Raw genomic sequence first — 27166 nt, forward strand, 5'->3', positions numbered from 1 at the left:
GCCGCGGCTGTGATGCGGCATGTGTGGATGCGCCATTAGGTGTAAATCAGATCGCATTATGCGGTGAATTGTCGCTCTTGATAATCCAAGCTGAGACTCACGCTTTCTAACGCTGAGTCGAGGCTGTCGGCTTACAGAATCTGCAACAGACTGAATGTTTCCAGGCGTTCTTGCTGTCCTTGGACGGCCGTGATGGATTTCGCCAATAGTGTTTCCAGTAGTATTGAATGTCTGAATCCAAGCTAAAATTGTTGCATTGCTTGGAGTTTCCGCAATTTTGCGCAGTCGATAATGTAACCGATACATCCGTCGAACTCGAATAAGTGATCGATTGTTCTCGAAATACGCGCGTACGCAAAACGAGCGTTGTTCTCCCGTGTACGGCATGATGGCAACTAAAAATTTAAGGTACGCTTTAGTAAACGACGCTCGCGCCACTCCTCCCCCGCGCCTTATTTGCTTCTCGCTCACTCTTGAAATAGTTGGATCGTTTTGAGACACCCTGTAAATTTCCATGACAACTTTTATGACGAAAGTCTTACCACATCCAGCTGGACCCGTAAAAAATATTTGAAATGGACTACGGTTTGGAGTTAATAGATTTGAAATGACATGTAGCAAGAGCTCTCTTTGTTTATCATTAGCCATTCTCATCAATTCGTAAAACTCTATATTTGGCATTAAATTTTCTCGCTTTTTAGCGATAGGTCCAAGTTTATTAAGTACAGCTAGACGAAGATCGCTATTAATATCGGAAAGAGGATTGTTATATAAATTTTGAAATGGATTCGGTTCAGATGCGATGTTAGCAACATCTTGTACTTCAGTTTCATCATCGAAACCATCTTCTCGGCATAAATTTCGAGAAATTTCAATTACTTTCTGGATATCCAAATTAGATTCAAATTCTTTTCGATTATTTAAAATTTCATTTTCATTCCTATTATATATATCGATAAATTTCATTTCAGCGAGTATTTCCGCATCTTCATTTCGGAAAGGAATATGTAACGTAACCATTTCACGTTTATATTCATTAAGATCTTGTCCCATATCAAAATTTCGGTATCGGATAACACGTGGCACTTTTCTTTTTGTGTAAGTACCATCTGCTTTAATGGTGTAGTTAGCAACAAACTGCGCAAGAGTAATATTTTTCAAATCTTCGTGTCGGCGTTCATATTTGTCAAACCAATTTTCTTTCCAAATGTTAGTTGAATCTTCTCCAACGCCTATCGCGTCTACAGTAGAACCAAAGTGATAATGCGCATAGCGATCTTCGCCATTGTTCGGCATCGGTCGTATTTCCGAAGCGTTGGGAGATGATATCTATATAGAGTGGAAAGTACATTTACTTCATGCATAATTTAATATATATTTTTTTTGTGGTAAAAGAGATAAATTAATATTGATTTATCAGTAACGAGATTTCACGCATGACCCACATAGGAAAGCGACGACGACGATTTAACGATGGAAAAAAGAAGGTTTAAATGAAAAGAAGATTTAGGTATAAGTATTAGGAAAAAAAAGTTTTATTTAATCAGAATCGTATAACAGAACATAGGTTAATATTTAATCAGAATCAGGGAGATTCTCTATTCCTGACATCATAGAGTCATCGGAATTTTCATCAAGGTCTCCAATTTCACTTATATCACTGCTATCTCCTGTGTAAATAATCATTTCATCTGAATAACTATCGATTCTTGACTCATATTTCCTATACCTCATCTTCGCATTTAAGGGCATGATCACGAACTTTTTTCCATTCTTCCGAACCTATATTGTTGATTTTTTCTAAAATAGCTTCTTTAACTGACGCAACGTTCATTGCAATATTTCTTTTGGCAACGTGTTGTTTTATTTGCGCCCAAATGTTTTCGATGGGGTTGAAATCTGGATGATATGGTGGCAATCGTACAATTTTATGCCCATGCTCCTCCATTATACGGTCAATGGCAAATTCTGTGTATTGTTCTTTGTGTCTTTTTATAATTTCGTACAATTCAGGTTTGAGTTTATTTGGGTCATGAGGAACATTGTGTTGTTGTAACCACGCAATCATTTGTGGTTTGGGTGTATTTGAGTTTGGTGGTTTTACAGACAGCTTATTATGATATGGGGCGTTATCAATTACCAACACACTATTAGGAGGCAAGTTGGGAATCAACTGATTGCGTAGCCAAGTTTGATAACGTTCGGCGTTTATTTCTTTATGATAGTCACCTTCTGAGTCGACACATTTATGTAACATTAAAGCCCCTGAGACGAAGCCTTTTTCATTGCCTGCATGTACAATAATAATTCGCTCTCCTTTAGAAATGGGTTGTTTAATACCTTTTTTGCTGCTGTCTTGCCAAGTTTTACCTTTAGTATGCGATGTATGCACGTATGACTCGTCCATAAATACTATGTTTCTACCAGCATTTCTCAGCTGTTGTATTTCTCGGAGATATTTGATCTTTTTTAAACGTCGTATATCTGGCTTTTCCATAAGTAACCGTCGGTTGGTATCAGTTTTCAGAAACCTAAACCCCATGTCTTTCAAGATGAGCGTTAAAGTCTCTACACAGCCTTTGAAATTAATAGCTTCGATTAACTTTTTTCTCAAATTATTTACAGTTGGGAGTTCTTTGAGCGTCAACTGAAAATTGTATATCATATTTCGAATTACACAATAGTCGAAATCATCAAGTCCCATCCGAAATCTACTTTTAGGTTTTCCTTTTTTCGGTGTGGAAAATTTCATTGATTGATTTTGCCTTTTTTCGTTCAATATATTAGTCAAAGTTCGGCGTGAAATTCCTGTAGATTTTGTCACACGCTCTTGAACTTTTTTAAAATAACCGTCATGGTCGTTTTTGAATACATTAGCTTCATTTAAGAAATAAAGGTACACATTAAATACCATTTGCCGTGCTTGTGAGTTAAGCGGCTTCCCACGTTTAAATTTATCCATTCTGGAAGGATTCGATCTGAAAGAAGATGAAATGGGCGGAGTTGTAACATTCTATCAAATTTATGTAAGCTTTTTATGTACCGTTCGAACTTGTTATCGATTGATATTGACTCCTATTTCTATCGCACAAGATGCTAAATGCAAGAGCATTGGTTAGGGCTCTTACGATTCAATAATTCGGTTGTTTCCGAAAACGCGACCACTGGCGAAGATTTGTATGCGCATTATCACTTTAGTTCTAATGTAATTCTTTTTGTGTTTTTCTTATACGTTGACGATCACATGGCCACATAGTGGGAATAGTGGTGACAACAGTAGAACACTTTGACATCGGTTCTCGCAAAAGATACCAAGCCGCCTCTTGACTTGTTATCTCAACACTATTGAGCATATTTACACCTATTTTCCTCGTAATTTCCACGACATCAAACTCTGGATAGTCATTCATAGTTTCAATTATCAATCGCTGAAGATGACTAATGCCTCTGTTAGTTTTATTGACATACTCTGCGACATAACTAGCACATGAATATTCTTCGGTAATGAATTGGATATCCATATTGGATTTAACAATGTTAAATATAAAGGGGTTAAACGGATTATGCCATTTTTCACAGGGTTGACGTTTGACAAAAACTTGTGGCCTCTTAATTCCAGCTCGAAGAATATTGTGATAATCATCATCTGAATTAATATTATTACTCTTATAGAAAGAATCAATATCATGATAATAATTATTTTCCAAATTAATCCGGATATCTGTGTAACGTTTAGCATAATTCTTGAAACCAGGTTCCTCTTTCTGCATAGGTAATAAAATTGTAGTAGATCGGCAAGGCATAAAAGGTGCTTCAAATCTGCAATGCTGAGGTTGATTCGCCACTATTTTCTTATAGCATGTGAATGTATGTTTGTGTCTTTGTAATTTAATGTTACCTGATGCTTCTCGAGATGACACAGATATCAAGTAATCAATTAATGCGATAGAATCCAACTTATTTTTATCAAGCGCATCCATTGGAGCATTAGCTAGCCACAATAGTATATGCGCATGTGGACTACCACGATGCTGGAACTCAATACGTTTAAAATAATGAACAACATAATATTTCCCAAACGGACTAAATTTTGGTGATTGTAAAAGATTAATTAATACATTGACCAATTTGTTAAAATATATAGCACAAGTAACTGCATCCTCATTGACAAGAGTTGTTTTTTCAAGATAATGGAGAAGCTCGGCCATTTCTTCTGAAATAGTTTCACCGTTGTGTTTGAATTTGTAGAGCTTTTGGAGCAGATCGTTCCATCCAATTTCATTGGCACTGACAGTAAGAAATATAGTCGGTTTTCCAAACTGTCTGATCATAGCAAAAAGATCTTTCTTGCGATCCATCCAATACCATGTTGAATTTGTAATTGCTCTTAGAAACGCAAGATTGGTTTCAATACAATTATGAACGTACTGATCATCTTCTATTTGTTTCCGAGTAATTTTGGTATCTTTACCAACGTGTTTGAACGCAACTGTGAGAGAATCACGAACCCCCTCATCCTCATAATCTTCATTGCTATGTATAATAAATGATACGGTGTAACTACACGACGATCAGATCGTCTTAGCTCACTAGAAGCCATCATGAAAGGGGTTACTTTCACACCATCCCTAAAATTACGGAACTGACCCAAGTAAATTGCGGGAAAGGAAAGTTCCTCTGCATGTTCATCAAATAATAAACTTTCAGGTACGTTTTCTTCACCAGGTGCAATACGTAAGTATTGTTCTTCATTCCACAGTAATGTCTGCTGTTGAGCCGTAAAACTTTCTTCTATAGGAATATGTTCGCTGAAATCATCTTGCTGAATTTTATCGTGAATTTGATTATCATTAAAAAATGAATCATCAACTTTAATATCGTACATAGTATACAATGGTGACGGAATTAAAAATCGTAGCCAACTTTTAATAGTACGCTTATTAACAATACTTTGTAAGTAGCTAGATCGATGAATTTTCTTACGTTTGATATGTACATTTTTACAGTAGTCATCATCAATATTCCTTGGAAAAGATTTAACCATATTATTCATCGTCATAGTCAACTGCGTTTGGCTGTGCGTGTTGGTGACCGCAGTATGCTGGTAAGTTCACAGAGAGATGCTGCTGCCCATTTCCTGGTTTTCGTCCCATAGTCGACTCTCACGACATCCACGGGAAGAGTGGGAGTGGCAGTCAAGTTACACCTAAAAATTAGAACAATCTCCGCAAACTAAAATAGTTCCATACATATTGGTTTCTCACATTTAGAACAGCATTTTTTTGTTTTTCTGTCTTTTTTTTTAGTATAGTCACCACATCTAACATATTTGCCAGCCATTTTTGGGAACTGATGGTAAAGGATCCCCTAAGAATCAGCCGTCAGCTTTAAGGTCTCGTCTGATATTTTGTTTCTTATCAGATCTTTCATTTTGAGCTGGAGTTGGGAGGGAGGGAAAGTTTACATTGTGCTTTCAAATATTTTACGTCTAATGGTAATTTGGCGCTCATTTTGCGCAGGAGTTGGGAAGGCTTCTGATCTCATACTTTGAACTGATTCTAAGTCAGTATGGCATTATCACTGTTTTGACGTTACAAAAAACACATTTTTTTTTGACGATTGAATGAACTTGACCCAATTCCTTTCAGCAAAGGTTTGCTTCAAAGTGTATGCATGATTTTTAAGTCGTAACTTCATAGCTGAAGGTCATACCTGCTTTGGTAGTCCATTACGCAGATGTGCTGCATACCCTGCCAGTGTAGGGGCTCTGTCATCTGCGTTTCTGAGGCACTCTATAACAGATTGTTTAACAATGCGTTTTTGGTGTGTAAACCCGGGCTTTTCTTTTCTTTCATCCTTTGTTATGAATTAACAAGCTGAATAGATTTTGTCAAAGTTTACATTGTGATTTCAAATATTATACGCCATATGCACTTCGGGTTCCTTTATTAACCAACAATTCTTTTTCTTTCGACAGTTTTCGGTTGTGTGTCCTAAATGTCACATTTTACATTTCTTCTTTGCTGGAGCTTCACTTTTCGGAAATACCTCATAGCGGCTTTAAACTTCGGGAGGTTTGTCAGATTTGCTTTCACCAGTTGGTCGAAGGTGTTGACACTGGTACGTGGTATCTTGTCGCGTATATGCAGATCAAGCAAACCGTATACCATATCCGATTGTCGAACTTCAAGGCTTTGTTCAACAGGAAGTTGCGAGAACAGCAGTCGTTTTTGCCTGATAAATGCTTCTGTGGAGTGGTGAGCTTCTTGTTTAACTTGAATGATCTCCTAGTAAAGAAGATAAGCATCCTTCTTAGACCACTCGGCCTTCTTAGACCACTCGGCCCACGAAATAACTTCATTCTTGACACCTTGCCACCACATGCCTGCTTCATCTTGCAGGAGTAATGGTAATTATTCCAAGGCGAAATAGTGTTGAGTGCGGGTTTGACTGATAATTGATTTATGCTTTGATTAAAAACGTATGTATTATTAGCTCTTGGTAGACAATGAATGAAGTGTACACTGATTTTACGCATAAGAAAATACATTTGCGCAGTATTTATATATAGACGCGAATGATAGGCGCAGGATATGCGTGACGCGAATGAATGATGTTGATGAACTGCACTGAGATGAGAAGGCGACCTCCCTTAAATAGACTTCCGCAATTAGCATCGCGCTACGTCCTGTTTTCGGTTCTACGTGACCACCGAACGTACAGCTGCGTCAGGCTTCCTGTATTTCACCGAAGATAAGCCTGACCAGCAAAGATGATACGATTGATTGATTACGAATTTACGACTTTGCTTAAAGCTGAGTTAGGTTTGCAGTATTTTGTCCGAACATATTTCCACCCAGCTAAGATGATAGAATGCGGCCGTACGTCACCGCTCAAAGGACTCTTATGGCAGTTTCTTTACTTTTTTTAAAGATATTTATTCTAAAAAATGCCAGTTATGTTGTTGCCTTTTTCTTTTTTTTGCAAGCCAACGTTTTGGAGCCGGATTTCTTTTAGGACACAAAAATTCCCCCTTTCTTAATTTTATATACTATAGAACCTCTTTTGGTGTCACTGCTTATAATTATTCAATAGAACTCGCGCCAACTGGAGTCTATAATCTTTTGTATATTTATTTTATGGGTAGTTGTGAAAATTATATATGAATTTATGATGATAGCATCAAATAAAAAAAGAAGTCATCAAAAATTTTCTACTTTTGCGATTTATGTATACGACGATCTAAAATGGTCGAATATATACTACAAATATCGAATAAATACTATAATATTTTTGTGTGTGTGTGACCCTGCAAATAGTGGATCACTTTTTTTTAATTATAAAGCGTTCGTTTCAATTGTATTGCTAGCTGTTGTAGATTCAAATTACAAATTCATTTTTGTCGACGTCGGTGCATACGGAAAAGAGTGCGATTCAACCGTGTTTCAAAATTCTAAACTGTACGAATTACTAATTAAAAACGACTTACTTCTACCTAATTCCCAACCACTCTCTGGTTTACAAGACCAACCCCGTATGTATTTGTGGGCGATGAAGCTTTTGGACTGAGCAGACATATTATGCGTCCATATAGTGGTCGAAATCTCGAGTAACAACAAAAGGTTTTCAATTATCGTTTAAGCAGGGCCAGAAGATATGTTGAATGCGCTTTTGGGATTATGGCAAACAAATGGCGCATTTTTCATAGACCTATAAATGTGTCCTATAACTTTGCCACAGACATAATAAAAGCATGTTGTGTGTACACACTTTTGTCGCAAATCGAGATGGTTTTAGACAAAGAGATAAATTTGCAGATGGTGAACAGCCGCACTAAATGTCATAAGAGAGCAATTCGCGACCTATTTCATGACTAAAGGAACTTTGCCTTGGCCGTTAAATAAGATATAATGGTAATAAAAATACAAAAAAATATTTGATCTTACTGTAAACTTGCCAACTTTGTTTTTTCGTTCATGTGTAAAATTGTCGTTATCAGGAAATAAATCTTTTGATATTTGAAGCTTTCATTTTTAAATTTTTATTTTTAAAATCTACATGTGACTTGTCCCATATAATTTCTCTTTCCTGAACTAATGTAATGAAGTAATCCATGTCAACTTCTTCAGTCGTACGCATTTTACTCTGCTAATAAAACTAAATACAAAATACGTAAAAATAAGCGAGATCAGCTTGCGCGTGCATTCCTTATCAACGCACAAAAACAACTGAACGCTGCCGCTCCGGCGACGCAATGAGTACTCCCCCGCCCGCTTCGTCTCGGGCGCTGCAGTTTAGTCGCGTATGCGCTGCATCGACCACGTGATGTGCATCTCCATATATGTTCAAAACCAACTCATCCTTTAAAACTTGGTTTATTTTATTCCACACTCTCAGTTTCTGAATGGAATTCAGTTTTTACATTTCAGGATATTGCCTGCTCATAAGATAATGATAATCCTCAGTTTTTTTTTTCAATTTCTGGCATATTTTGATTTTTTTACTTCTTGTTCCAAAATCTTCAAGTTTTTTCTTTCAATTTCTAAATATTCAGCCCCAATATCTGTTATCTTTGGCAGGTATCAGAAGTTTGTGGAGCATGCACATTAGACAAGAATGTGACCAATTTGTTATCCTCCCATTTAGTTATAGCTATTTATTTATTATCATTGACTAATACTTGATAACTCCCAATCCCTTCTTTCTTCAATCCTTTCTCTTCTTTGAGTAATATTCTCGCAGGCCGAGGAACTCTATTGTTCATCAATGTACCAGCGCCCGTCAGGCCTCTGGCCTTTTTAGTACTAACATAAGTTTTTCAGTCGTAAAGTATCTATTACAGTAAACGATATGTCCCGGTATCAAATTCTCCGTAAAGGCAAGAACTGCCTTCTCTCCCAACCCAAAAGATGTTTCAGCATAAGAAGGATATGTAGTTGCCCCTTGATATATATCAAAATCACACACCTCTCCTGTGGGAGAAAAAAAACATATATAGGTTTAAAAGCGTTTAAACCTATATATAGGATTAGGTTTGCCTGGGCAATATTGTTTCATCCCACACGTGCCCGTAAAAGGAATTATCATTTCGTCAATTGATAGTGTTTGGTCCTTTGGTATGGAATGACAACCTTTAAGAATTTCTTGGATAAGTGGGCGAACTTTCCATAACTTGACTTTATTTTTATCGTCGTTCGAAAAATCGTTGTCATTAACTATTTTTAAAGGATTTTGAAGAGTGAAAAATCTGTTCCGTGACATGTGGTCAGCAACAAAACCAACACAAAACATTTGTTGCCAGTACAGTTTGTAAATTCGACTTTAATTCATCCTTATAATGTAATTATATATGTTAACCAGCTAGCTTTGGTCGAAAAATGTATTTCTTTTAGTACGGAGTTTTTGAAAAACACCTTGAATTAATGGTGATAAGTTTTTATCATGAATTTAAATATAGTACATAAATCCATAATGACTGTTTCTTAAATTGGTAACAAGTAATGATGCAAACGCAGCTTCAAAACCTCCGCAAGTTGGAGACTTGTTTCGGTAGCCATGACTTCTTATACTACCAAAAAATTCATCCTGGCAAAGTCGCCATGTAGTGTAAGAAGGCTCGTGTTAGTATTGAGGCGTCTTGATCGGGCGTGTTTTGTAATTGTCAAATAATATTAATGCAGGGTCATCTTTAGATGGCTTAACATATTGTACAAAATGTTTTAAAGCTTCCAGAAAACAATCCTCACTTATCCAACCAGACTTATTAGCTAAACCCAAAGCTCCATTCTGTAGCATGTGAGACTTAAAAGGCATCGGGCCTACTGGTGCATTAACAACTGTTGTACATTCTGTTTTTTTATTTTTATTCTGTAGCACTCTACGTCACTGGCCGTGACATTTTGCTCCCATATACTTGTACCTGTTTTTAATTAAATACCATATAATACCAGTTGCTAGAAATAAATAAAAAATCTAAAAGAAATATAGAATACTCAAGAAATAATTCCCTCATCCAGCCGTCATTCCTAAATGTAGTGAGGTAATGACCATGAAGGAATGACAAATTTTAACAAAAGCTACAAGAATGCCGATACATAACCTCAATTTGTTGTTTACATTTCGACTTCTTCGGCGACTTCAAATACTTAATCGTTGGACAGCAGAATCTGCACTTACTGTAATTAACGTGGAGTTTGCACTCGTTCAAGTTAGTTAAGACCCTCGCGAGGTCTTTCAAATGTTCTTCAAAGGAAGTGGAGAATATTAATATATCATCCAAGTAAGCTAGCATTTTTATGTCTTCCAGGCTATCTTACTTTCACTCTGTCAATCAAGCTGGAAGGTCGAGGGCACATTACGGAGACCAAATGGCATACGTTTAAATAGATAAACTTCAAATGGTGTTATAAACATCGTCTTGTTCTGATCTTCGTTTTTATTTTAACTTGCCAGTAACCAGCTCGCAAATCCAGTGTAGACATGAACGGAGTTGGTTTAGCTGCATGCAATAGATCATCTATTCGGAGAATAGGATATATATCTGAAACAGTTATTGCGTTAAGTCTGCGATAAACGACGCAGACACGTACCGATCCGTCCTTCTTTAGGACCATGACGACAGGGGCAGACCAAGGTGCAAGGTGTTCTATGACTTTTTCTTTTAACACCTTCATTATTTCCTGTTTCAGTAACCTTAACCAAGGTGGCGAGAGACGGTATGGTGGCACTGAAATAGGATTATGGTCGCCGGTGTCAATACAATGTTCCGCCAAATCTGTCGGCTCTTGACTTTCTCCAAAAGCTTCCTGGGTGTCCCATAAATTTTTAATTGATTGGTCTCTCTGCGATTCATTTAACGTTTCAGATATAATGTGACTTACGGATACAGAACATATGTCAACGTCATCGCTGCCCTCACTTGGACAGTGCGTAAATAACGTCACTCCTGCTTCCTGGAAGATTATCTGGGCATCTTGGTACACATAGTCCATGAAACTGGCTGAATATCCATCAAATAAGGTTTTACGTTTCGGTGAAGGGTCGAGCGGTATAAGACGATAAGAGTGTCACTGGCTCCCCTCTCCGGTAGTGCTGGTTTTAGGCCCGCTCGTGAACAGCCTGGCATTCTTAGATCCATTGCTGCACATGCACTGGGCTATGGTAAGGCGGCTTCCCACGTATTGTCTCATGTATTATCACCTGATCCGCAGAAGAAGCAGGAAGCGGAAAGATAAATTCAAAAACTGAATTTCTTCTAACACGTTTCTACACGTGCACTAGAAACTTCATTTGCAACTTCTTCAAGCAAGTCGTACATCACTTCAGGCTGGTCAACGAAATACCAATTCATTTGCGGGATGTTCAGTACCATTCCTGCGTCTTGGATAAATCCTACTCCGAGAAATGTGCGCGACTCTTGCGATTCAGGGAATATGATGAAAGTGGTAGGTGTCACGCGGGAACAGAAGCTCACCGGTACCTGCACACTCAGCACTGTACGGTGCGTACTGGCACCATCCGTCAATGTAACATCCACCTCCTGATGGGTAAAAGAAAAACCAAGCTTCTTTAAACATTGGAATAACCCGTATGAAGCGACACTCATGTCTCACACGAGTCAATGTAGGCCGTTCCAACAATCTTACCCACGCCGATACCAATTAAGGGTCTAGGCCCTATCATCGGTCTTTGTATTGACCGAAATATATTGGAATAACAAAAAGTTACTTAGAATACTATGAAATTGAGATCAAAATCCTGATGACTTTCTAGCTATGGAATGGCGTTTAGTCACCCCATTCCATAGCCATCGTCATCTAAAAAGTCATCTTCTATGGTGTAATGTCCTTTGTTTTTTATTATGCTTGTGTCATTTAGTACTCTTGGCTTGGCTGGATGGCTGCATAAGACTGGCTTTCACGATAATCTTAAGAAAGCAAAACTTTTATTCATACGTACTTGTAGAAATCCAGAAATTATCAAAAATGCCACAAAATCTTGCTTTACTGCTATGTTCTGTGGTAATGCAAAAGGAGAGTTCTTACCACCATTTATCGTATACAAAGCTAAGCCAAAATGGAGTGACTGGCTCGAAGGGGCACCACCTGAAACTAGAATGGCTGTCACAAAAAGTGGCTGGATGGATGCGGACATTTGATGAATGGTTTCAGTCCCAGGTTTTACTGGTTCTAAAAAAAAAACAAGGAAAAAAGCAATAATAGGGGGTAACGTTAGTTAACACGTTTCAATAATTGTTTGTTCGATTGATGATGCTTTGATTCCAGCTGAGTGCATCTGTATGCCTCATTTTATCTCCAGCACGGTGCTCAACAACGAGGTCATAGTCCTCCAAAAGCAACACCCATCGAGCCACTCTTGTTGTAAGATCCTTTTTCCGCAGGGTCATTTCGAAGCTTTGCAATCTGTAACGATTTTAAACTTTATTCCATACAAGTAACATCTAAACTTTTTTACACCTTCTATAATCGCTAGAGCTTCGAGTTCATAACTAGAGTATTTTTTTTCTGCTGCACTTGTCCTACGACTCATATAGTGTACAGGATGTAAACAATTATCATCTTGATTCTATTGCTATTTTTTTTTTTTTTTTTGTTTACTAGGGGGAAACCTTCAAAAGATACCTAGTGTCGTGGGAGCGACGTAGGGTTATGTGGGATTCTAAACTAAAACCGCACTAAAACCCCCCCGGTTTAAGTTAAGTAAGGTTTAACAGTGGTTTAGGTTCCCCTGGAGTATTTTAAGTGACGGAGACCTATCCATTAGGAGTCCATCGCTTCCGCTGGTGGACAATGGGACGAAGCGCTGGGATGCGCAGGCCCATCTGTCCGTGCGGAGCTAGCAGTCTTGGCCGCTGTCTCTTTTCCTCCGTTGCCTCTATTCCTCCTTTTTGGAAGCTTGCACTTTTTGCTACCCAGGCGGTGGTCAGATGGACGACCAAGGTCCGCGCATAGGGCGCATTTTGGTGAGTGTGCTCCGCATTGACTCGCCCTATGACCAGGTTCGCCACATACGTAGCACAGTGCGCTCCTATCCCTGCCACTAGTGCACTGTTGCCGGGCATGCCCCATTTCGAGGCAACGGAAGCATTGAAGCGACCTGGCCGGTAGTATCTCCACTCTGGTAGATACCCACCCGACTAGAATTCGCTTTGCAGCGGCCAGCTTGCGGATTGCTGTGAGAGGACAACGCACCCATGCCGTCCCCAAGGCCGAACGCCTCCGCCGAATCTCCCCGACTTTTACGTCGGCAGCGACGCACCCGCAGGCCACGGCGATGGCACTGGCGACGTCTTCCTGGGTGACGGAATCGTCCAGATCCATCGCCCTGGCCTCCCCCTGTTTCGTGGGTCTCGCCACCTTTACCCCCATCTCCGCGACAACCGCTTGCAGCTTTCCTGCGAGGGCGTCGGCCTGCTCGGCACTGTTCTCACCGGCCACCTCAAGCAGCAAGCCACCGTTGAGGGCTCTCTTTTGGCGCAGTTCGGCGATACCCAGATCGGGCAGTTTAATCTGTCCCTTCGCGGTCTTCATGACCTCCGCGTACGTGACATCTGACCCTTCCGGTACCGTCACTGTGACTGCTGCCGATTTCGGCACTCGCGGAAGCCTCCGCTTGGCAGCTTTGCTCCTACCGGTCCAGCCCTTTTTGGGTGCCTGAGCCGCCAGTGCCGGTGCAGCTTTAGCCGCAGGTCGCCGCTGGGGGGCAGTTTTTTCTCGCCCGCGGCTCGGAGACTGCTTTCGGGCTGGCTCTACTCGGGTCGGGGGAGGGAGTCGCTCCTTCGCCCTAGCTTTGCGCCCTACAACAGTCGCCCACGTCCCCTCTTGCGCGGCTGATGATGACGCGCCCGGAGACCGAGGCGGCGCCTGGGCCACTGGTGGACGTGCGGACGGCCTTCTGCCCTAGGGGGGGACGGATCGCTCTGCCTGGGAACAGCTCGTCTCTAAAGGACGCCAGCTTTTTGTCTATAATGGACCCGATACGGTCCATTAGGGCGTCCTCCCCATTTCCAAACCTACTATTTCCAGCACGTGGCGGTCTAATCGGGGCTATTCTCACGGCGTAATTCATTTAGTTCCGCCGTGAGAGCCTCCACCTTCCCGTGCAGGTCAGCAAGCTGAGAACGCAGTGTGGCATTCTCCTTTTCTAGGTGTGCAGTGGTCGCCCGCTGCACCACCTCCGTTGCTGCTGCCTGCACGTGGCGCACTGCCAATCGGATAGCGCGCACCATATCGCCCTTTAAATTTTGGGACTTGTCCGCCACCTTTTCAATAATTTCTAGGTTCTCAATGATGTGAGAACCTAGGTCCCCAGTCGGCTGCTCGGTCAACTCCCGGCCTAGCTCTTCGGCACTCGGGAGAGAAGCCTTTGCTCTCGTTTTGGCTACTGGAGCCAAGGGGACTACGAAGTCGTCGTTCCTGTCAGCCTGGGGCTTCCCCGGCTTTTTTTTTGGGCCGCTCGCCACCACTTCCATTTGTCGGCAGCGCTCTCTTGCGGGCACCAGCCGACGTGGCTGCAGACTGAGTCGACACGGCCGACATCAAGGAGCAGTCTGAAAGTTCGTCTGCATCCGATGAGACGGTCGGTGTAGGCGATACAATTCTTCTACTCGACCGCAGCTTCCTCGTCGCCGCTTGTACAGCAGGCATTTGTCCATTCACATGTAGCATCTCGGGGTCCGTTATGGCATTGCAATTGTCGTGTTTACGAAGGCCGGCGGATTGCCGACCTACGAGGCAGTTGTTGCCCCCTCCAGAGTACGTGGGGCTGCCCTCCGCCGTAGCAGAGGGGTGGGATTCTCCCTTTCGGGTACCCACCTGGAGACCGTTTTCGCAACTAGCCTTTTCCATAATGCGTCTTTTTTAAGGGGTGAGCTCCCCTGGGCCGCTCTTAGTCTGGTCCTTGACCCTTTGCCTTTCGGTATGAGTAACTCTGCCGTATAGCCTCGGGGATCATTAGGACACGCAAGCACCCCCACCACGACAAGGTGGCAGCCCGTTCGGGGGGGTGCTTTGTAGGCTATTCACAACGCATCTGTGTGCAACTCCGTACTATATGCAGGATTGTAAATTTTTTACACGGGTTTACTAGCCTTACTCATCTTTAATTTATTAAACGCTATTAATTGTGCATCGTTATAAGTCATGTATTAACATAGTCACATAAATTGTACTTAGTAACGATATAACAATTATATGTAAGTAAGTGCATACTAGTGATTAGAGGTATTATAACTACATCTCCGTTATACGACTGCGCTTGCGGAACGGACGGAAAATCGTTATGGCGATCCTGATGAGGAGAATGGGATAAAATAATTAAATTCGTGTATTGTTATCGGTTTTTGATAATTGTTCAAAATTTTAAATGAATCGGATAGTTCAAAATAGGTAAAAATGGAGTTCAAAGATTCCGTTACATACATACATTCTGGTCTTAGGATGCACCGATGGCTCCAATATTAAAATACCCTTACCCTTTTCCAGCGTTCCAGGCCTCTCGTGTCACCGATTACGTCCAGATTTAGTATATTTGTTAACGTCTCCCAGTGCTGCAACATCCGTACTCTGCCCGCGGGCCCAAGGACAGGCTTATTTAAATCTCCATGTCTAAAATAACCAAATAATACGATTTACTATAAGATCAGTAGGAAATCTCTTAAAAGCTGGGAACGAATCACAAAAGATTCGAATCACAGAAAGTAGTATTATACTCACCGTTCCATAAACTCCTAAATTGTGACGTGCTTGTCCTCATTTTAATTATTTTTCAGTAGTTATTTAATAATATCCAGTTTTTTTTGTTTATGCGATGGCTGCTTGGTCAAACAGGTAGATGTCGATCTTCCGGTGTTTTTAATATATTCAAAATGTCTCTTTGAAATTCGTCTTTCCCGACCATCGTTCGCTTCCGACATTAGCTTTGATAACGAGGCAATGCTGTACTTTCATTTTGGTTCTCACTATGTCTTTCATTTACTTGTGTACTGCCATCAGTTTCATTTTGTACAACTTTTTTCAGAAACTGCAATTGCTTATTCAAGTGGTATTCTTTAATTTTTGAAGCTCCTGCACGTGGCTTTGAAATATCAACGTTCGGTGATCACTGGAAAGTTTGTAGTGATGGTAAAATCCCTTTAAAAAAAGCATAGATGTCTATCTTCCGGTGTTTTCAATATATTCAAAATATCTCTTTGAAATTCGTCTTTCTCGACCATCGTTCGCTTCCGACATTGGCTTTGATAACGAGGCAATGCTGTACTTTCATTTTGGTTCTCACTATCTGTTTCATTTACTTGTATACTGCATTCAGTTTCATTTTGTGCAACTTTTTTCAGAAACTGCAGTTGCTTATTCAATCGGTATTCTTTAATTTTCTTAGTTTTTATTGGGGATGAAGTATTCTCAATTTCAAACAATGTTATGCGCCCTAACTCGGGTTAGCACTTATATGTACAACAAAGAATTTACGACTATCGGTTGAGTCGTGCCCGGAGATATGTGGAATGCGCTTTCGGCATTCTTGCAAATAAATAAATGGCGCATTAATGATTAGCGTCGAAAGCCCAATGAATGATTCTAGGCCGATAGAAAAAAATAAGGAACTGAATGTTTCTCTTTTCGATGGACGGGATGATCGTGTCCCGAGGGAGGTTAAGTGGACTGTATGTACGAAAATAAGATGCTATAGGGTCGCGCACTCACCTGCTGTTAATGGGCGCAGCCTCTTGTATTAGATATAAGGCACCTTCAACTCACCCTCAGCTCGAGCTAGCTAGTCTTACCTCGGAATGGTCTACCAGTTACCTCTACCTTCTTCCTCTTCTCACGTGTCGTCGATCTTTAAGCGCGTTGCACCGCGAACAATGAATTTAACACGAATTTAAAAGAACGACTAATACGAATAGTGGTATCTACTTCGGAGTATATAACGAAATCGACAAAATTGCGCGAGCGCGACCGACGACCGAAAGCGATAATACGTCTTTTACACATTGAATGCCAACACAAGGTTTCGCTGGCACATTCTTCTTGGCTGTAAGTGGGCTCCCACGGGCTTTTGTAATGAAAATTTGTCAACGGGACACGACTTTTATGAAAAGCTGGCAATGCAGGTGGTACAGATGGCCCAGGCAGCAACGGCGATGGGTGTGCTTGGCCTAGTTCTGGCTGTACTGGCGTTATTTGTGGTCCAGGTGCTTCTGCAGCTGCGGGAGTAATATCGCCACAGTTCAGTCCCAGTAGGTATTTGACGAAATCTTCACGAAACTTCAAGAGCCGAATTTTGGATGTGCGGTCTTTCAAACGTAGCAACCTATGCGCGTTTTGTACGTTAACCTCAAAGATGTACAGTGCTATTTTTTGTGCCATCTGAGTGTCTTTCTGAGGCAAGAGTAATACGAGACCATCTGGTCCCCTCTGTCAATACCAGACATACCTAGATTGTAGTCCGCAACAATGTCAGGTTTCAGTTAAACTTTTCCGTTTCAGTTCCTAACAGTCACAAGCTGTAGTTGGTGTTTATTTGAAATCACCAGAACGTCACGTTTGTCCTTCCATTTACAAACAGTGATATCATTGCAACTTTTAGCAGCTAACTCTCCACGCTTCAGCTTGGCGTTGGTAACATCTTTAGGAAGATACACATTACGCATACGCAATATAGCGTATGATGGGCGTCCAGAATAAATAAATTATTATGGGTGCCAATCTACGTAATGTCACTCGTGAACTCACAAATACCCAGGGTTTTACAAAAAAGTTTGGCCACATGCACAGGCAATCTCAGAGATTTGCTGTCGAAGAAGGTTAAGAATTGTCCACACGTAGGTCTTGAATTCCGAAACCTCTTCCTCCATGCGCTGCAAAGTGAGGCCACTGCGCGGAGCAGATGACTTCAAGTGGGACTCCAGATCAGCAAATTTCTTCATCATGGTGGCCTCTTAAGCCTGTTGTGTCTCCAGGAATGCAATGTAGTTGGCCATACTTAAAGTGCTTGTTCAAGTTTGACAAGTGCAGTGGTGTGAAAGTGATGTAGACAGGACAGTGCAGTTAGTTAAAGTTTTAGAGCACGTGTTGAGTCACTAACACTTGTAAGTGTTAATTTTATTTAACACTTCCTTTTAGCACCAAAAATACTGAGATTATTGTAGAAAATGTAATTAAATTGTAATTATGATACTAGAGCACAATGTTACTTTTTTTCAACTACCGCCCAAAAAAAAATAATTTGCTGGAATATTTTCGTAAGCGCTCGGTTTTCTACATTGATAGCGTAATAGAGGTACGCATGCATTCTCAGTGAATAATATATTGCGCTTAAGGTCTATTTTACAGTTTTCTAATAAATGTAGACATATAAGGCCATCAAATTAACTATGAAATTTATATACAAATAATTTTATATCATTTTTAATTTTAAACTCCGGAAAACTAGGTATAGTGATCGAATAATCGTGTACGCTAGTTATCTGCGAATTGGTCATTTCGAATGGGTCAAAAGACTTTTCTATGTGCGAATAAAAATTTTCGACGGCTTCCGGGCTTTTAAAAGTTTGATTCGCACCGGTATCTATTAATAATATAATTTAAGCGGAGCATCATATATTTGTACGTAAGGTAATTCTTTCTTTGAATGTAGATTTAACTATATTCTAATTCTATGTCATGATGGTACTAAAAAGGTTCTGACATTTGTCATAAAACTCCTGAGAGGTAGCATTGCCTAGAGTTTTTTTTTTTTCTCCTACCTTCGGCATGGTGGCCGTAGACTTTTTATATCTTACTACCCTTTCATACCAGTTCTCGCTTGTATCCTTCTCGCACTTTCATACTTTATCTTCTCTCATTCATCATCTTTTGCTACTGTCCGGATGGGAATTCTATTTCTAATCTATATTATCTATTTCTAATTTAGGGGCTCACATATACATACATATTGTTCTTTATTCCTATCTTTCACTTTCTTAACTATTTCTTATTTCTAAGTTCTTCTTTAAAGTTCTTATTTCTAAATTGTTTTAGTAATAGAGTTTCTTAATTTTATTTACTGTACTGCTATTTCTAATCTCTATATTACTATTTCTAATTTCTCTTCCAGCTTTATGTTGGTTGCGTGTATGCTCAGCATATTTACTTTACCTTTTACATTTATTATTCGTAGTACCATATCCTTACAAAATTTTAAAAATTTTGTATCTATATGTTTGTCTTTTTGTGTTGTGTTTTGGTTAATTTTTGTTGTGTGTTTCTGTTTTTCTTTCAGGTACTCATCAGCGACTTCCACTCCACCCACTTGCTTCGCGCAGCGGATCTCGCGTTTAAGCTGGGCCAATTTCTTACGAAATTGGAACCAGTTCTTCCTGTGAATGTCGTAGGCGGGGGTGATACCACTGATGGGCACCTGTAAGTTCGTTTTTGTGTGATCCCCTACCAGCATGGGTTTTGTATGGGTGAGGGTATTGTGTATGGTGTTTCCTGCCGCGCTGCCCTCAGCAATAAGCAATGGCAGCGCGGGCTAACGCATCCCATTTCCGCCTCACCAGGCATTCCTCGCTGAACGCGTTGTGTGCCGAGGCTGCTATTTTAGCCTTTGTACAGTTGCAGCACGTCGGCTCCAACCCGATCAGCTGGTCTGCACAGTCGGCCCTAAGGTGAGGTTCCCCTACAGTGCGAGCATCTTTCTACGGTTTCCTTGCAGAAACGTTTGCCGTGGCCATAACCAAGACACCGGGTGCATTGCACCAGCGGCGTCTGGTCCTCCACACGCACGTTCTGCAAGTCCACTCTCAATCTTCCTGCTGTGAGGGACCTATTCCAAATTTTCGCCGATATGGACAGTATAATATGTGCATTTAGGGGGTTCCTAGCTCTCCTCCTATACCTCACCTCTATTCTGTCCTCCTCGTTTTGGAGGCCGTCAAAAACAGCCCTATTTTGCCTTCTTAGGGCGCCTATGACCTCCTCGTTTGAGTGGAAGGACAGGACGTCCCTTAGAATAAGCAGCGGGTCCTTATTTTTGACGACCTCGACTACGAGGGTTTCCCCCTTTTCCTCTATTCTCTTCCTGACTTTTTCCCTTTCATCCTTGTCCTTGCATTTTATTATTATCTTTCTATCTTTGGCCTTCCTTATTTTTTCGACCTGTACCCAGCCTTCCTTTGCGTTTATGGTGTTCCGCACTTTGGCCAGCACCTCCTCCCCTGTCTCAGTGTCATCCTTAGAGGATATTATGATGGAATGTAAGGTTGCTTTTTCCAGGATGTCTGTGCTCATGTTCTTCTTTACCGCGTATGTTGATTTTTCTCCTTGGTACTTGATTAGTTCCTCCTTTAACTTCTCCATTTCTATCTTATTTTCCTTCAACAGCTTTGTATGTTCCTGAAGCTCCCTAAGAAGGGTAGCTGCAGGTCCCTCGACTTCCTTCTCCCCTTCCACACTTCCCTTGTCTTCCTCAGCTCTAGTGCCTCTCTGCTGGGCGTCGTTCCTCGCCTCCGCTTCCCTGTATAGCCTGTGGAGGTGGTTCAGCGCTTGTTTCAGGGTCTCCTTCAAGTCGCCTTTTAGATTTCGTGATTCGTTAAGGGCCGCATGGCCCTTTTCGAACCAAGACTTTGCCATTTCGGTTCTCTCCTCTGGTGTTAGAGGCTGCAGGAGCAGTTTCGGCGAGAACGGCGCCCTAGCAGGTTTCCCTGTTTGGTCTTTCTTCACAGGTTTCTTCGTCGCTGGTGGTGCTGCCGCTGCTGTCGTTGGGCTTGGGGAAGGGGTTCTGGTTTTTGCTGGAGTTCTGAACATTTTCTAATTTGTTGTTTGTTTGTTCCAGGTGCTGCCGGCTTCGTGTACTTTCGCCTGTCGGCCGAAGGTAGGTGTCAATTTATATGTATACGCAATATTTGTGAGTGTATGTGTGTGTGTGCGTGTGTATTTGTGTGCGTGTGTGCTATATGTGATGTGAGGATTATGTGTGTATGTATGTGTTGTGTTTTTTATGTGTTAGGTGTGTATGTGTGCAGGTTATGTGTGTGTGAGATTATGTGTATATGTGTGATAGATGTGTGTATGTGTGTATTTGTTTAGTTGTAGTGTATTTTGCGTATATCGTCGTATTTTATGTGTGCGATACACAGTCTTAAATGTAAAAGTAAAATAGTAGACAATAGTCAATATTGTGTATATATACCCAATAAGGTATGGTCTTATAATCTATAAATATAAATTGTACACAATAATATACAATCTATATTATATGCACCAGTGCATAGTCTAAAAAATACAAAAAATCCTAAATTATGTCTTAATATTAATTATATCGAATATTTCGGGCCTAGTATTCGACCGTGTCCAGCTAAGCGGTATCTACAAAGGGTAGGTGGGCGGGCGAAAATTTGAAATTTTTGTGTTTTTCCGCCGAAATTGCCGAGGAACGGCGCAGCGGAAAGGGGTGTGGGTGGTGTCTACGGATAGGGGGGGACCTGGAGACCACCGTAGAACAAATTTGGAAGATATAAATTGAAAAACGGCCAAGAAAAATGCAAAAAACCAAAAGTGTGTTTTTCAAAAATGAAAATTTTGAGTTTTGGAAAATTTAAAGGCTGGAAACGGTGAAAATAGGTCTAGCCCGAAAGGTCTCGTCAAGACGGACACGACGATATAAAAATTTTTGAAATACACCTAAGGACTTCGAAATTAACAGCGATCAAAATTTTGGTTGGTGTACTCGCCTTGAGTTATTAGAGAGAGATCGTTGTAAAGGGCTGTCTCATCTCTTTGATCCGCGAAGTTATTCATTAAAGCATTCCTAATGCCTGCCCAACTATCTGGTATTCCATTTGAGTTAATTGTTCTTGCGGCAGTGCACACGACGGCCTCCTTGGGCGTAGAGGCCGTCGGGGTAGGCCGGTCGTCGGCCTTATTCTGGGCTGGTGCAGTGTCAGCCCCCCTTTCTTTCTCCTGCCTCCCTTCTCTTTGCTGTCGATTTCCACCTGCCTGGGCACCTCTTCGTCCTTGCGCGGTTTGGAGACTACCTCGGCAAACGACTGGCTGCGATCTGGAGCGCGCGCGGGCAGTCTGCTCTCCAGAGCCCCTAAGCGCGCATCCAGCATGCCCCCCACTTGCATCATTATTTGCCGAGACAGCTCCTCGATGTTATTAGCTGCTTGAGGCGGCTCCTCACGCGGCAGGCTATTTTTGAGCCTACCCAGCTCCTCTCTGAGCTCCGCCATTTCTCCACGGAGATCTGCCACCTCTTTGTTCAGGCGGGTTCCGCCTGCATTTCGGCAGTCTCATCCGTGGAAGTCCGCGCGTGCAGAGCGCCCTCTGCCACCTTCAGTGATTTAGCGGCGTCCTTCAGGGCCTTCTGAAAGGTAAACTTGAGGTTCTTAGACTTCGCCGCGACATTTAGGATGACACTGACGTCCTCCAAGGCCTTCTTCAGCGCTGAAGAATCGACATGGACGAACGTCCACCTCGCCTGCCGAAGCGACACTCGCCGCCAGATCCGCGTCGCCTGAACGTGCCACTTCGTAGTGTGTGTGTGTGTGTGTGTGTTTAAGTGTGTGTTTTTTGTAGTGTTGGGTTTTTTTTATAAAAGATTTTTGAGCCTCCATATTGTTCCCACGAGTATGGGGGAAAAACGGTCCACCCGGGCAGTGCCCCCTGTACCCGGGAAAGCCTGAGCGTAACCCGCATCGGTGTTGGCCGGTACCGTAGCGGGCGCCGCACTAATGACTGGCCTCCCCGCCAGCCATGCATCCCCTCGCGGTGCGCCGCCGTTTGGGATATGGGTGTTTTTTTATAGAGGTTTTCTTCCTCGCGGTCCGGCCAATTAAGGCAAGACCCTCGGTCCCACCCGAGGTCGCGAGACATGACCACGACAAGTCTTCAGGGTGGGATTACGATATCGACGGTGGCTAGGCATGTTACCGTAGCCTGCCCGGTGGCAGAGTTAGTGCACACCGAGCCCGCCCAGGTTTCTCCCGATCGGAAGAAACTCGTGCAGGCGATTTGCCGTGCACGGTGCACCTTCCTCGCTGGCGGAACCATCTTTGGTCCCCACGGGGGTGTGAGCCGCTCTTAGTCTGGACCCTCCCCACCAAGCCTATCCGGTACGTGTATTCCTACCGGCATAGCCTTGGGGATCATAGGGCCACGCAATCCCCTCCACCGCGACAAGGTGGCAGCTCCTCGGAGGGGATCAGATGCATAGCCTAACATATTGGTTTTGTAAGGTATGTTTTTCTTGGTAAAATACTCTTTGATTTTACCATGCAACGCTGTTGCTGTTCCATCTTCAATGGGTATCAGTGTAAGAAATCGGTCTTCAACTTGAAAATTATCGTCCACTCTTCTTACAATTAACGCCAAATGTTTAATGGTAGATTTGTCCGTACTTTCGTCCACAAGCAAATAAAAGTTATTTTCTCTTAAATTCTCTATCAGGTTTTTTTGCGCAGTTTCTCCAGTTACATTAACGATAATTGCTCTAGCTTTAGTTCTGCTCATAGACAGTTCCTCTGCAACTTTAGAATCGGGACAGACAGCGCGTATTAATTTTGTCAAATGGGACGCTACATTAAACGAAAGATAGTGCTCTGCAATAAAACAAGCCATCTTGATTTCACCTTTTTTTTCAGCTTATTTTGGATTTTGTGAGCTCGAAGATAACATTGATGTTAATGTTGGTTGTTTTACTAACATTTTGCTTTTATTGACGTGTTTTTTAGAGCTTTTGTGTTTTCTTTAGCCAGCCTTTGAACTTTTCATCTTGTAACCACGAATCAATAAACTTCTGTTCATACTTCAAAGCTTTCTTCCTAGGAGTTTTGTCGGAATCCCATTCTTTGCTACTCATTATTAAATAATAACTTGTTCGCTTAATCAAGAAACAACTGTGAGTAACCTGTTTATCTAACTTTCCTGGAAAGAACTGGTTTAAACTTTAACCTAATCGAAAAACCAAGACGAAAAACTATCGATATTCAATAGACAACTATCTCTTTTACACTTAAGAAAGTATAAATGTATCATAACATGCTATCATTTTTATTGTGTGAACGGTGCCGCGTAAGAAAACGGGATTTCCCCGCCAGAGCGCGCGTCGAGTCTATAAAATTCGGATACACGCATAAACTATCAAAAAAACAGAAAATCGTACTAAAACAGAAAACAGTGTTTTCATGTTAGAAACAGTAAATCTACTGTTAAAACAGTAGGGTTGGCAACACTGCCTTGATGCAACACACACTCACCACCTCCGAATAGATCTTCAGGACCTCCGTAATAAATACACTATACTTATATCTCGTCCCGTGACAAACTCCGAATTGTGACTGTCTGTATTTTCCGTGAGTAATAAAAGAAACGTCAACATTTCAAATTTTGAATTTACTTTTTATAATCAGTAGGCTCGACTTGGCGGAGGAACTGCCGTGCCTCCAAATTTCCACCAGTCCTAAATACTGAACATACCCCGTCCTTATAATGCTTTGTAAAATGTTTTGCTGAATTATCAGATGATACTGCCATTAATAGTCATTGAAATTTTGTATTTATAAAATCTAGATGGCACCAGTTTAGCAATAACTTGTAACAATAAATGTTTAATGCAACCATTCTAATATCAACGTCATCAATCCCTCCGCAAATTAATTTGATTGTTTGATCCTGACATAAATTATTTTTTTGTATTTCGATACAACCTAATCTTCTCCCTGACATATTCACTATAGGATTCCGCTGAATCGGAGTTGTACAGAACCGCTTTCCTAAGTCTTTCGTTTAGATGTTTTTTCGGGATAGATGTCAATGATGTCCTCACAAAAAATTTCCCACGAACGAGCCTCACAAAGATCCCAAATTTCGAACCATGTTAAAACAGAGCCCTTAAGGGCCTTATCGACTCTTGCTGCGGTCTTAATGCTGCTCCACTGGAATTCGATGCTGTTACACCAACTCGCGGCGCCACAGTCGTTCCTTTCCAGGTCGAACAGCGGCAACGCAACATCGTCGTCCTTAGAAGGTGGCGACAGCGGCGGCGGTAGGCATGTCGATTCACTTGAAAAAAAATCGGTCTCTGATTCGATTAGAATCGAACATACTAGAATCGATTCTCGGTAAAATCTAGCAATAAAATATCGATTTTCGACTAATCGCGAATTTTTCAAAGATGCCTTATATGTATAGACACGAAGCATTATTGATGATAATTTAATTAGTACAAGTACTGTAGGAATTGTAGGAGACCAATCAGGCAGTGTAGTCTAACCTAAATAAGTCAGTCATAAAAAATAAATTAATCAAATTGTAAGTTTATACAATTTTATTAAAGTTAAATAAAAATCCAACAAGAAATCACATTTCCCAGTATTTTAAGTCGAGTGACTTTAAAAAAATAATTTGTCTAATCGCTCGGGATCTAGACGACTCCTTTCGTCACTAGCAATATTTCCTGCAACAGAAAAAAGCCTTTCATATGGAACAGATATTCCAACTATGCAAAAGTATTTGTTGGCAATCGGCGTTATTGAGCTGTACAAGGAATTTCTTTGGTGATACCAATATGTGATAGGGTCCGACGTTTTGAAGTCGACAACAGGCTGTGTTAAATAATGTTTTAATTCATCTTGTTAACCTCCTCCTTGACTTTCTGTTTGAAGTGATTGCAGCTGATTTTTTACCAACTTGTCGTGAAAATCCCAGTTAGATTCTTCTGCATCCTTCATCTGGCTTTCCAAATTTTTTTCTGGATCTTCATGATTTATATTGTTCTCTAATTGTTGTTTTGAAATTACAATCATACTATTAATTTTATTAATAGCTCTGGAGCATGCTACCGCCGCCGCGGCGGCGGTGGCGGCGGCCGGTTCAAGACAGCATCGAATTGCTGCCAGGAGGTCTCCAATTTCCCCAATATCTAAAACATTTTACAAAGCCTTATAAGGAACTTTACTCCTAAATTGTCACATGCATCTTTGTTCAGCAGTACATTTTTGGAGTTCAGTAGCTGCTCGAACAAAGTCTGTACCATTGTCACTCCATATTTTTTCCGTATCTTTTTTGGTTCTTTAATGCAATCTTATTTTAATGTATCGTTCGACAATGGACTTTATTGTAATCATTCTATGTTTATTATCGTGGCACTAACATGAAACCAATAAAAATGATGATAATAATAATGATTCATTGAGTTTCGACGGTAATATTTCAGAGTCGTTGAATTATTTATATTTATATCTTCAGAGTTATTGCTGGAGTTAATGATTTCTGTTTCATTTTCTGCTCGATATCCTATTGAAGTATAGTTGAGGTCTAACCTCTAATTGAATTTTCTAATTAAATTATTTTTTTTCTAGTGGTATAGCATTTCCTGTAAACTTATTACTTATCTCTAAATGCATTAGTATTTTTATAAGCGGACTTTAGCGGCACTGCATTAGGCTTATTATTACGAACTCCAAGACTTCGTAAATGAAATGAAGGAGAGAGGCCACCGGACGGCGGGGAAATCGCCGGGATACCGAAATCAAAAGTTGCAAACGTGTCTAAGTGAAATTTTCCGAAAATCCGGTGGAAAGCTACGTGAAAGGATCGGACGAACAAAGACAAAACTATCAAAATTTTTAGTATGAGTTCACAAATGGCAAAGATATAGAGGAGAAGGTGGTAATGTGGCCCCCCATTTGTTTTTGAGTATGTATGTAAAAAATATTAGACTCAGAAATGTAATAAATATGCTATACTGTTCCTTACTTATTAGCCTACACATTTCTTACGGTATAATAAATAAAACTGCCATGGGATAATTGAAAACTTATGTATTTTAAAAAAGAACAAATTTGGCAATATGAGATCAAGTGCGGGTTATATGGCACCCTGGGGGCCATAATAAATGTATGTATTAATTGAATCAAAACTAACGGCAAAAATCGCAAATATAATATTCGCCTTCAGGACCTGCACAGGCTTTATGAGCCCATAAATCGCAACTCTGGCATTGAATCCACTCCTCCCCACGTCTGTCGTTGGAATAACTGGAGTCACAGAATATGCAGATCGTATCTAAATCTTCAGGTAAGCTATACGAATGGGCATGTTCCTCATATTCAGAGTCGTTGTCTTCGACTCACTTTCAGAGTTATTGCTACTGCTGCCCTCGC

At 41.0% G+C, this 27166-nt stretch overlaps 1 protein-coding gene and 1 pseudogene across 1 annotated transcript; both read right to left on the reverse strand.

The window, feature by feature from the left end:
• LOC140754556 (uncharacterized) lies at positions 1-1718 on the reverse strand (the record flags this gene model as incomplete). Its single annotated transcript, XM_073089598.1, has 1 exon — positions 1-1718. A coding segment is annotated over exon 1 (1296 nt), but the record flags the coding sequence as incomplete, so codon positions are not given.
• A 1332-nt stretch (positions 1719-3050) lies between these two features.
• Positions 3051-5059, reverse strand: LOC140754356 (uncharacterized; annotated as a pseudogene).
• Positions 5060-27166: the final 22107 nt, after the last annotated feature.

This window comes from Epargyreus clarus, unplaced genomic scaffold, assembly GCF_041222505.1.
Source record: "Epargyreus clarus isolate Ecla_fem2 unplaced genomic scaffold, WU_Ecla_fem_2.2 ptg000029l, whole genome shotgun sequence".
In the NCBI taxonomy this organism is placed as follows: domain Eukaryota; kingdom Metazoa; phylum Arthropoda; class Insecta; order Lepidoptera; family Hesperiidae; genus Epargyreus; species Epargyreus clarus.